Genomic DNA, 13,320 nt, shown 5'->3' with positions numbered 1-13,320 from the left:
ATGATGTTTGCTCATCAGAGGATTCTAAACCTATCAAGAATAATGATCCTGTGATCATTAATGTGAAATCATCTACGGTGATTCCTGCACCAATAAAGCCGAAAGTATTATCACACTCCTCTACCATTTCCATACAAAGTACCCGCAGGGTACCTTGGAATTATACTACCAAGTTTCATGGTAGGAGGATCTGTTTCTCTAGAAAAAACGGAAGAGAAAATACAGAGTTTGGGTACACATCAACATCTGAAGCAGTGAGTGAAGTCGGTTTCTTTACAAGAAGTGGGAGATGTTACTCCCGAAACATCCAATGCCTCAGAACAAATGAAAGCAAAAGGAAAACCATGGTAATACCTCATAAGGTATTTGATGATGAATCCCCCTCCAGCATTCAATGAGCCTGTGACAGAAAAAACAAGCTCAAGAATTTTTGAAATTCCTAAACATAGTGAGTATAGTGTGGTTGAACAACTACACAAACAACAAGCGAGAATTTCTATTCTTGATCTATTATGAATTCAGAAGCACATAGAAATGCTTTGATGAAAATTCTCAATCAAACATTTATCCCTGAAGATATCCCTCAATAAACTTAACAGAATGGGACATATAGCCGCTGACAATTACATAACGTTCAGGATGATGAAATACCTGAAGGCGGAATGGGGTCAGTAAAAGCTTTGAATATCACAACACATTGTCATGGTCATGTGTTGCCAGGAGTATTGATTGACAATGGATCCGCTCTCAACTTGATTCCTCTAGTCACACTTCAAAGAATGCCTGTGGATAAATCACACATGAAGAGCTATCAGAATGTAGTACGAGCCTTTGATGGTACTCAAAAAGAGGTGCTTGGGAAAATGGAAATACCGTTGTTAATCGACCAGTCGTGTACAATATTGACTGTGGTGATGGACATCCACCCTACATATAATTGTTTATTAGGGAGGCCATGGATTCATTCAGCAGGAGCCATTCCTTCTTCATTACATCAGAAATTGAAATTTGTTGTTGATGGACAACTAATATGTGTTAGAGCTGAAGAAAAAATCATTGCGTCTGTAACAAGTGATGTTCCATATATCGAAACCAATGATGATGCTCTTGAATGCTCTTTCCGAGCTCTTGAATTTGTAAATGCAACCTTTATTGCAGAAGGAAGCAAAATTCCATATCCCAGATTATCTGATTGTACCAAGATGACGGTACGACAAACTTTAGGCATCGGAGCTAAAGCTGGGAAAGGTTAGGAAAGAATCTTCAAGGGATTTCGGTTCCTGTAAATATACAGATGAAGAAAATCGTTTTGGGCTTGGATTTAAGCCCAATTTTAGCAAAAGAACAAAGAGATGAAAAGAAGATGTGAAGACAGAAAGGCAAGGTTGAAAGGGAAAGAAATCCTTTGGGAACACATGTTTTTCCCACAGTTGAAGACCACATTCAGATCAGGGGAACAATTAATGTAGAACAACAGCTTGTTGAAGCCTTTAAAAGAAAAGTTGACGAAAGATCAAAAATATAGTTGAAGAAGCTATGAATGGATTATTTATCAACATGATCATGAATGACAACAAGATTGGCAAATACTTGGATAAGATTCACCCATGTTTTCCTGGAGAAACACTCAACAATTGGACCACTGAAGATCTTCCTATAGTTTTTAATATTAACGCAGAGTATATTAGAACTAATCTTTATGTTTAGCTCAAAAGTATGAAAACTTTTTATTATCTTGTAAATGAAATTAGGTTAAATATAAGAAGTTTTCTTTAAAATTTTCAGATAGCAATCATTCTTTACATTTTCTTACATTTTTACATTATTTCATAAATTTACTATATTCTTTCGGAAATATTCGACTTAAATCTAGGTGTCACCATGTTAATAGCATGTTTATCCTAAATTTAATCAAGAGAAATTTAGAGCAAGCTATATGTCTGGAAGAAATCAATGGGTGTGAGGATGAACTGGAATGTGATGTTCCTACTGAACTATTAAGATTGGTAGAAAAAGAAGACAACAAATTCTACCCCACAAAGAAGAGATTGAGACTGTGAATCTGGGAACAGATGAAGAAATGAAGAGGTGAAAATTGGTACTACTCTGACAATCCAGATAAACAAGAATTGATAAATCTTCTTCAAGAGTTCAAAGATATATTCGCCTGGTCTTATCAAGATATCCTGGCTTGAGTACAGATATAGTGATGCACAAGCTTCCAATCAATCCAGAATATAAACCGGTCCAACAAAAGCTCAGACGAATGAGGCCAGAAATGTTGTTGCAGATCAAAGAGAAGTGATGAAACAGATCAATAGGTTTCCTACATGCAGCTAAATACCCAGAATGGGTAGCCAACATTGTTTCCCGTACCGAAGAAAAATGGAAAAGTTCGAATGTGTGTGGATTACAGAGATCTCAACAAAGCTAGTCCGAGATAGCTTTCCATTACCCCACATAGATCATTGGTGGACAATACTGCAGGACACGCATGGTTTTCTTTTATGGATGGCTTTTCAGGATATAATCAGATAAAAATGAATCCGAAGACATGGAAAAAAACAACATTTGTAACCATGTGGGCACATTCTGCTACAAAGTGATGCCATTTGGATTGAAAAATGCAGGGGCAACGTATCAAAGAGCCATGGTAACTTTGTTTCATGACATGATGCACAAAGAGATTGAAGTATACGTGGATGACATGATTGCCAAATCCCGAACTGAATAAGAACATATTCAAAACCTGAGAAAGCTTTTCCAGAGATTGAGGAAGTATCAATTAAAGCTCAACCCCGCAAAATACACTTTTGGGGTAACTTCGGGAAACTTTTGGATTTGTGGTCAGCAAAAAAGGAATTGAGATTGATCCAGATAAGTAAAAGCAATTCAAAATCTCCCACCACCCAATACAAAAAAAGAAGTCGAGGCTTTTTGGGAAGATTAAATTATATATCTCGGTTCATTTATCAATTAACTGACAAATGTGATCCAGTGTTTAAATTACTTCGAAAGAACAATCCTGAAAAGTGGAATGAAGAATGTCAAGAAACTTTGGATATTATTAAGAAATATTTATCCAATGCCCCAATTTTAGTATCACCAATGCCTGATAGACCATTAATTCTCTACTTGACGGTCTTCGAAAATTCGATGGGATGTGTACTAGGACAACATGATGAATCTGGAAGGAAAGAAAAAGCTATTTATTATCTGAGTAAGAAATTTACTGATTGTGAAATTCGATATCCACCAATACAAAAATTATGTTGTGCCTTGGTGTGGACTACTCGAAGACTCAGACAATATGTTATACCATACTACTTGGTTGATATCAAAACTTGATCCTTGAAATTCTTAATGGAATCACCAGCTTTGACAGGCAGAATGGCTAGATGGCAGATGTTATCTGAGTTTGATATTGTATATGTCAACCAAAAAGCGATAAAAGGAAGTGTCATAGCTGATTTTCTGGCCAGTCGTGTATCAAATGATTATCAGCCTTTGAGCTTCAATTTTCCCGATGAAGATTTGTTGTGCATATCCATGAATGAAGAATTCAGAACAAATGGTGCATCTGCATTTTGGAAGCTTTACTTTGACGGAGCATCCAATGCTTTGGGACGAGGAATCTCGGGCATTTCTCCAAATATTTATTATCCCTTTACAAGTAGACTGGAGTTCTTTTGCACCAATAACATGGCGGAATACGAAGCTTTTGTCATGGGATTGAAAGCAGCTATAGAAAGAAAAATCAAATGTCTCAAAATATATGGAGATTCATCATTAGTGGTGTATCAATTATGAGGAGAATGGGAAACAAAAGATCCCAAATTGTTGGAATACCGAAATTTTACCCTCGAATTAGTAAAAGAATTTGAAAGAGTCACATTCAATTATCTCCCTAGAGAAGAAAATCAAATGGCAGATGCTTTGGCTACATTAGCTGCTATGTTTCAGGCAACTAAGAAAGTTGATATGATGCCAATCAAAATGCAAGTATATGAAATTCCTGCACACTGTTATAGTGTGGAAGAAGAGGTAGATGGTAAACCATGGTATCATGATATTCTGCAATATATCAAAAATCAAAGTTATCCACAAAATGCATCTGAAATTGATAAAAGAACCTTGAGAAGAATGGCTGCTGGATATTTTCTTGATGGAGAGATTATGTATAGAAGAAGCAATGATCAAATGCTATTGAGATGTTTAAATACCAGCGAAGCTAGAAGCATCATTGAAGAAGTACACAGTGGAATATGTGGAACACATGCAAATGGTCTTTCCATGGCCAGAAAAATAATGAGATATGGATACTATTGGGCTACCATGCACACAGATTGCATTGATTATGCAAGGAAATGTCATAAATGCTAGATATATGCAGACAAGATTCATGTACCCCCATCTCCTTTACATGTAATGACAGCACCCTGGCCGTTTTCTATGTGGGGAATAGATGTCATTGGAGCAATCACACCAAAAGCATCGAATGGACATTGCTTCATCCTTGTGTCAATTGATTATTTTACCAAATGGGTTGAAGCTGCTTAATATGCCAATATTAAGAGGTCCACAGTCTGCAAATTCATAAAGAAAGAGATAGTTTGCCGGTATGGCCTACCAGAAAGGATCATTACAGATAATGCTCTGAACCTGAACAACAAAATGATGACCGAACTTTGTGCACAGTTCAAGATCAAACATGCAAACTCAGTGGCATATCGTCCAAAGATGAATGGGGCAGTTGAAGCAGCAAATAAGAACATCAAGAGAATCATTACAAAGACCACTGAAACTTACAAAGATTGGCACGAGAAGTTACCTTTTGCTCTATACGCATACCGAACTACTGTTCGAACATCTACTGGGGCAACACCTTTTTCTTTAGTCTATGGGATGGAAGCAGTCTTACTAATTGAAGTTGAGATTCCATCGCTTCGAATATTGAGAGAAACACAATTGGATGAATCTGAATGGATCCAAGCTAGAGTTGATCAATTGAACCTTGTTGAGGAGAAAAGATTGAAAGCTATTTGCCATGGACAGATGTATCAGAAACGGATGATGAAGTCTCATGACAAAAATAATACATCCAAGAGAATTCCAAGAGGGTGATCTAGTACTAAAAAAGATCTTGCCTATACATAAAGATTTCCGTGGGAAATGGATGCCTAATTGGGAAGGGCCGTACGTTGTGAAAAAGGCCTTTTTCCGGAGGAGCGTTGATCTTGGCAGAAATGGATGGAAAAATTCTGAGAAATCCAATAAACTCGGATTCTGTCAAGAAATATTATGCTTGAAGAAAAAAAAGAAGAAAGAAAAGAAAAAAGAGAAAAAAAAAAGAAAAAGAAAAAAAAAGAAAGAAAAAAGAAAGAAAAAGAAAAAGAAAAAGAAAAAGGGGGTCAAGATGAAAACCCGAAAAGGGCGTCTTGTAACCAAAGGAAGGATTTGAGTTGAAAACCTGAAAGGGTGGCTCAAATTCATGTTGATATTAGGCATCTGGCAATTGAACTCTCTTAAGATTTTGACAGTTTGGGAGAAACTTCACATCTACAAGCATTTTACAACATTTGAGATCTTCCAGACAAAAGCTTACATCATTACTCTAAATTGTGTCAATTTGATTAATTTAGAAATACTTATGCTAATAATTTGTTGAGTCATTTGAATTTTTATCATTCTTATGCTTGTCATAACTTTGAATACAATTCTATCTATTTCAAGTTCAATTTATTTGAGATTTAATTTATTTTCGAAAATTCAATTTATTCTTTTATGGATTAACATAATTTTGAAATAAGTTAAAGATTTCTGAATATCACTTTATGTTAATATTTTTAAAGGCATGGAATACAAAGATTCAAAAAGAATGGGGTATATTGGAGCAGTAGAAGAGACAGTTTGTTGTAGCAATCATTGCAAGTAAATGCACCAACAAAAATCTTTAAGCCCAGGAATGATGTTTATTTCTTCCAGTAAGGTTGTTACAATGGATGCCACCGACAATAAGGTTGAGTCCATTAAAACTACTCATCAATTGCTCCAATTGATCATCATTCAGTTCTTGCACATCTGCTTTCAAAAGTATGCCAAGATAATAAAAGGCAACTTCTGCATCATTGATCCTAGAGAAAAGAGACAGGACATTGATACTACCATGGAACATGTTTCTATACAGATCATTGTGTATGGTTTTTAGGGAAACTTAGAAGCATTTCCACCTCATCAGATCCAAGTGGAGCAACTTTATTCCTTCCAACCCATACTAGATTCCATTTTCAGCACTCAACAAGAACATACTTGTGGACACTCGAAGGTGGCTCATTGTCATAAGCTTCAAGAGCCTTACAGATCCTTTCTGTCAATTTGACACTTCCTGTACATGTTTATAAACAGTTCAACTTTGTTCTTGGATCCCAGGAAGGCCATCATTTCTTTGTCAATGGAAAAGCATCAGTACATGGAGGAAGCAAAATAAGAGAAAATCTGTTCTTAATTGGCAGAATTATGAATATAGCCCTTTTCAGTGTATTAGCATAAAAATGCTTCAAATCTACAAATTCTGGCTCTACATCGAATAAATACTATGATATTCCAGCCCAAACATTAACTGGAACAAATGCCATGTACTCATAGTAGAAATAAGAAGACCCAATAGCATTTTCTAGAAGTGTTCTTTGAGTTATCTGATTGGTTTAGTAAAATCAATCATTGAATTTGGAAGAGGACTGTGCTCATAGCATCTTCTGGAAGTGTTCTTTGAGTTATCTGATCTGGTTTGGTATGAACCTCGAAAAACCAATCATTAGACTTGGAAGAGGAATGTGCTCATAGTATCTTCTGGAAGTGTTCTTTGAGTTATCTGATCTGGTTCAGTAGGAACTACAGAACCAATCATTGGAATTAAAAGATGAATTGCATGATCGTCTTCATTAAGAAGCTTCTTTTCAAGCTTCTTCTGTTTATTCCTTTCCCAAAAAAATCATAGCCCAAGTTTCGCCTTTTCTTGTAATTGGGATCATTGCATAATGACTTCCTACCTTTTACCAGAAGAAGTGCATCAGCAACCTTAGTCATTTGAGCAGCACATATGAAATCTGTCAATTTTGTAATTGATGAATCTGAACCACATCTCTTCATGGCTATTGAAGCTTCAGCCTCTGAGAATCCCATTTTTGTCAAGAATAACAGTTTATTCTCTTCATCAGAATCAGAATTCAAGATTTCTTGGTATTAAAAGAACTATCGATATTGTGAAATCATTTTGAAATGTCACTTCATAATCAGATGAGTTGTTATCAGAATTAACATGTTGCATGAATGCAAGCTTTTCAAGAGCCTATACTATTGAGTTTTATTCTCAAGAGGTTCTGTGACATTATATCTACATTTGTCAAAGATGATAGATTCTCTGATTTGAAGAAAAAAGATCTATTGGGTTTTTACAATTGAAGAAATACTCAATTCACTAATCTGAAATCAAATAACTTAACATTCATGCATCATATTTAGGTGTTTGCAAAAATAGGTGCATTTTCATTCATTCTCATCCATATTGAATTTTGACAGGAATTTCAAAGATTTTTAACAAAGATTCAAATCCATCATTTGATGGATTAGCATTTTCCAATTCGAGTTCATAATGAGAAGAACTCATCATTTGAAGAATGAAGAAGAAATTCATAATGAGAAGAATTCGTTTAACCTTTTTGCTCAAATCCATCACTTGATGGATCAGCTTTTCCAGTTCGAGTTCATAATGAGAAGAATTCATCTGAAGAAGGAAGAAGAAATTCATAATGAGAAGAATTTGTTTAACCTTTTGCTCAAATTCATCACTTGATGGATCAGCTTTTCCAGTTCGAGTTCATAATGAGAAGAATTCATCTGAATAAGGAAGAAGAAGTTCATAATGAGAAGAACTTGTTTAACCTTTTATTCAAATTCATCACTTGATGGATCAACATTTCCAGAGAAAGTTCATAATAAGAAGAACTTATCTGAAGAGGAAGAAGAAGTTCACAATGAGAAGAGCCTGTTCAATCTTTTACATAATTTTATCACATATATGTTAGCATCAACCTTTCCAGAGAAAGTTCATAATGAGAAGAACTCATCTGAAAAAGAAAGAAGAAGTTCATAATGAGAAGAGCTTATTTAACCTTTGGAATGACTCTATCACAAAAGGAAATAGGTCAACATCATCCCCAGCGGAAAGTTCATAATGAGAAGAACTTATCTGAAGAAAGAGAAGAATTTATTCAACATTGCTATTATAATCAAGTGAAGCCAAATGGATAAAAAAATTTATTATCTTTTCGTCTTTGCTCTATCTTGTTAACACAAGAATGAGCAAAAGGGGCAGCTGAAGATACTAATTTTTTTTACTCATTATTATATTATTATTATTATATATAATTATAATTATTATTATTAAAATAATAATTACAAAACAGGCCCAGATTGGACCGGCCCAATTACAAAAGACCCAACTGGCCCAAATCACAAACCCTAACAGATTAGGGTTTTCCTATTCCCCCAGCCGCCATCTTCAATTTCAGCCGTTGGATCTGGTTTGATCCAACGGTCCACAGTTTGCCAGAGGAAACCCTAGGGTATCAATACCCTAGGACACGTCCCAGCGCCCGTAGATTCCAGAAGACCACGCGGCGTTGCTTCAGCCTCGCCGCCACTCCAGCCGCACACATGTCGTCCCAACGGTGAGTCACCATTGGGAGTCCGGTGACTCACCAGACTCCATTCTTTACCCGGTCCGATGGCCACACCGGACAGAAAAAAGGAAAAAAGAACAGAGCCAGAGAGACAAAAACCGAAAGCAAAGATACCAAAAAAGAGACCAACTCACAATAACCAGCAACCAAAAACAAAAGAAAAGGGAGGAGAAAAGCTTACCGAGGAAGCTACGACCACCGGACCTCTTCAAACGTCACCAAAACCTTCGAAAACCAAAGGTATTTTTCTTAGATTTGCTCCGATCGGGAGCCGTTTAGAAGAAAAAACCATCGGAACCGTCATTAGGACGGTCCGATCTATATTTTAGTATAAAATTTTTTTTTTCGGCCACCGAAGGCGGTGGCCGGCGGTGGAAGAACACCGGCGGACGGCTGCCGGCCGGCTAGCTTCTCTCTGCTTTAGAGAGAAGCGAGAGAAAATTCTCTCTCTCAGAGAAGAGAGAGAGAGGAAAAAAAAACGATAAATGAAGCTGGCCCTTCGGGCCAGCCGGGTTTGGCTTTAAATAGCCCTTCCCGAACGACGTCGTTTCGGGGAGGGTTATTTGCGTAATTTTTTAATTGTTAAATCCCGTCCGCCATCCCTCAAATTTGTAAACTTTACATTTTAGTCACTAAATCAATTTATAATCCTTTTAATTCGGTTCTTTAATTTTTCTTTTATTATTTTAGTCCTTTATATTAAAATATATTTAGGGTAAATAACATATTTAATCCCTTAATTTTAATAATTAATATTTTAATCCCGAGTTTATTTTTTTAATTTATTTTAATCTGATATTCGAATTTTAGATAAGTTTTATTTTAGTCACTGAATTAATAAATAAGAAAATAGCATGTTTATCCCTATAATTTTGATTAATTATGAATTGGATATTTAATTTTAATTTTACTATAATCTAGTCACCAATTTTAAATATTTCATATAGTTCTAATTATATTTTTATTGTTTTAATTTTATTTGTTTATATATTTAAATTTTTATTATTATTATGTAGTCATAAATATATATAATAAATTATTTTAATATTTTTTTTAATATCGAAAAAAGGACAGTCTTAATACAACTGGATGTCCTATTCTGGTATTTAAAATTAAATATTATAAAAAATTATTATTTAATTTTATTCAAATTAATATTTATTAATATTAAAGAAAAGAGCTGTCTTAAGGCACCTAGAAGTCATTTTTCGATATTTTTAAATATTTTTTATATAATTTTGAAATAATAGGATTATAAATTAAATATATTTTAAATTTTTAATAATAGAGACAATTTATAATTAAAAAGTACCAATTTTGGGCGTTGTAGGGGTGCTAATCCTTCCCTAAACGTAACCGACCACGAATCCTTTTTTATTATTAAAAAGAACGATTTTTTGGTTATAAACGCAGATCAGTTCATTTTTTAATTGATGTTTTCTTAAAACTCTTTTAAAAAAATAATTTTTAGGTATTCGACCTACCTGACCCAAAAGGCCGATGGCGACTCCCAAATTATTTTCAAAAATCATTTATTCACATCAATTTTTCGTACTCGGACGAAAACCGGTTACGACACATTTTTTGAGTTGTTTTCTTCAGTATAGCATCAGAAAAACCAGCTGCCAGGCCTGCAAAGTTGAAGTGGATATGTGAATCACCACTTCTTTTCCCATTCGAGTTGATCTAAAGGCCGGAGTTTTCAATCTCGATGATGATTATTTCAACGAAATGAACCTAAACTTGTGTACAATAGCAAGTGAGGTAAAGAAATTTAACCATGGAGAGAAACACTGATCAGTATATTAAGAGAGTATTAAAACATGAGCATGAAAATAGATAAAAACATTTCATTAAAGCTCACAATCAAACAACTTGATGTCATTAACTTTGATCCTAATCTAAAGTATTCCTACCAATACACATTCTAATGTCAGCTAAAGAAACATAGTTAAAAACACCTGGAATTTAAAGGGTCAGCTGATCCTGAATCAAAAATTACTCCTTCAATCATCTCTTTCAACCCTTCTCTTCTCTGAAAACGCTCAATCACTGAACCATATCTGCACAGAATAGCCAAATAATGCCAGATTTTACTTTCCCATACACAAAATTTCAAAACCAAAGCCATTTTCAGTCATAAGAAATTACTTACACAAGCCAGCCAGTGTTGCTAAAAGTATGGAAAATAAAGCACCTTTCACGACCATCTTCTTCTTTCTCCGAACCCCAAGTGACCAACCCATTTGCCAATTCAGCTATACGTCGGTCAAGCATTGAAACCGGATCCAAGCACAGCAAATCCTTGAGTTCAACAAGAAAAGTAACAGCCAGTGTAGCCCCAAGCCACCCCAAAAGAACCACGGTGGTCACTTTGTCTGTATTTCCCAAAGCCTCGGCTTCTCCACCGCCGTTGATCATTATCTCCAGAGCTTTGTTCCAACCCAAATACGTGCCGTTGGCGATGGACTCGATGAACGCGTTGAAAGAAGAAGAAACGGAGAGAAACGAAGCAGTAAAGGGATTCACCCAAGGTCTGGGAAAGGGGTCGTCTTACTCGAGTTGGAGATTGTTGGCTATTTTCCCGATAAATTACCGGTCATCGGTATATATACTGATCTAACACAGTCAGATTATATTTCTCGATCTAACACCTGTAGCAGTAAAACGCACCCCCTATACCGCGCTATATGCTGATTTGGCGTTACGTTAAATATAGTGCGCCTCCTGTACCGCGCTATACGCTGACTGGGTTATACGTGAGGTATAGCGCACCCCTGTTCCGCGCTATACGCCACGTAGGGGTATAGCGCGGATCAGGGGCGCGTTATACGCCGTACCAAAATTATATTTAACGCAGTCTTTGATCTGCGCTATATAATAATTACATATAACGCGGTACATGTACCGCGCCTTATATGTTTATAAATACCAGTTCTCGCATCTCTCCTCGCATCTCCTCCCATCTCTCATCTCTTATAAATTAATACAACAATTCCGTAAACGAGTAATAATTCTGACAATCTTCTTATATTTAATTAGAAGTTCGTGCGATTTTTCGTTTATAAGGTAATTTTGTTATACTTTTTTAATTATACTTATTGTTTATTATTATTATTTGAAAAAATATTATACTAATTATTTTATTAATTTTTATGTTTGTAAAATTGAAAAGCAGGAGCATACGTCGAAATAGTTTTGCGGTGCAGGTAATAATATAAAATTATATTATTTAAATTATTTACGTTGATGTGTAAAAAAAATTTGTGTTATATTTTCGTTCATATACAATTTATTTAATTAGGTTTGTTTAAGTTATTTTTTTGCAGATATAATATTGCCGCACTTTTAAACTCAAAGAATGTCACGACTTTCAGCTATTGTTTATTATGATGGTGAAATTCGAGAAGATGAAACCGACGTTGTTTTCGTATCAAATGAGCGTGTTAAAATATCATTCAAGAGAAACATAACTTTTGAGGAGCTGATAACGAAGATTTCGAGGAAGATTCATGTTGGAAGTAACAGAAGAATGTCGTCGTTGCAGTACAATTTCCAACATCATTGTTGCCATTAACTTATACAACGTTCGAACTTTCGAACAATGATGATGTTCAAATGATGGTTGAAGCTCAAAGTAATTATTCAAACGTCGCTATTGAGATGTATGCACATTTTGTTCAAGTGCGTGTTGTTCGGGGTCAATCTTTAAGCTCACACTATGGGCTGGCTGAACAAGTTGATCAAGTTGACAGCCCGACTACAGTAATGTGTAATGATTTTAATGCCATAATAGGGAGACATTCAACTCCTTACGATATGTACCGAGGTGGGTCTACGAACAATCCGTATGGCAACACCGCGTCCAGTTCAAGGGGAAGGCATTCATCTGCAAATTTCTTTGACCATATGGAGATGCCATCGACGCAACCATCTGTACAGTTTCCATTTGACACGATGGCTTCAAGCTCCAGGGGGAGGCATTCGACTGCGAGCTTTTCCGATCTCAATGTCGATATGCCTTCCAGTTCAAGGGGAAGGCGTGCAAGTAGTAGGTTCTTCGACCTAAATATGGAGAGCATGGAGGAACCATTATCTCCACCAGAAGAACCGCTTCGTGAGCCTGGTGTGGATGGTGCTGAGACTAGACTATTCATTCACCCAGAATCACTACAATTCAACTCCGATGATGATGAAGTTCCAGGAAATGCGGCACAAACTGACCCTCCTGCAAACATGTATGAAGTTGATTATAGTGCAATTACGAGCCAAAATTTGCAGATATGCCTCATCTCGGTGACTATGGATATTACTCATCAATAAATAATGGTGCGTTATCTTTAGGCATGGAGTTTTCAAGAAAGAAGAAGCGATGATGGCTATAAAAAATTACAATATCCGTAATTCTGTTCAATCCAGAGTCAACCGATCGACGACCAAAAATATGTATGTTACTGTGCCCGACGCAAAACAGATGTAATTGAATGGTTCGCGTATCGAAAATAAAGAGGAAAAACAACATATGGGAACTAACAGTATATAACAATCCTCACACATGTTGTGCTGGAGGGGTCAACCA

General features: G+C 35.8%; 1 protein-coding gene across 1 annotated transcript; it reads right to left on the bottom strand.

The window, feature by feature from the left end:
* Positions 1 to 10,692: 10,692 nt before the first annotated feature.
* Positions 10,693 to 11,287, bottom strand: LOC120114194. Its single transcript, XM_039135177.1, has 2 exons — positions 10,897 to 11,287; positions 10,693 to 10,804 (listed from the first exon to the last, which is right to left on the bottom strand). The coding sequence occupies exons 1-2, from the start codon at positions 11,160 to 11,162 to the stop codon at positions 10,693 to 10,695; spliced, it is 378 nt and encodes a 125-aa protein (XP_038991108.1). The 5' UTR covers positions 11,163 to 11,287.
* Between the last annotated feature and the right edge of the window lie 2,033 nt (positions 11,288 to 13,320).

This window comes from Hibiscus syriacus, unplaced genomic scaffold (assembly GCF_006381635.1).
Source record: "Hibiscus syriacus cultivar Baekdansim isolate YM2019G1 unplaced genomic scaffold, ASM638163v2 tig00110221_pilon, whole genome shotgun sequence".
NCBI classification, from domain to species: Eukaryota; Viridiplantae; Streptophyta; class Magnoliopsida; order Malvales; family Malvaceae; genus Hibiscus; species Hibiscus syriacus.
The sequence above is the reverse complement of the archived record's forward strand: the minus strand, read 5'-3'. Positions and strand labels throughout refer to the sequence as shown.

What these genes read in the sequence shown, in the direction of transcription:
- LOC120114194 (XM_039135177.1), bottom strand. Translation starts at nt 11,162, where the DNA reads ATGATCAACGGCGGTGGAGAAGCCGAGGCTTTGGGAAATACAGACAAA. An exon ending in AGCAACACTGGCTGGCTTGT is followed by an intron (nt 10,805 to 10,896) that starts GTAAGTAATTTC and finishes TATTCTGTGCAG; the next exon opens with ATATGGTTCAGTGATTGAGC.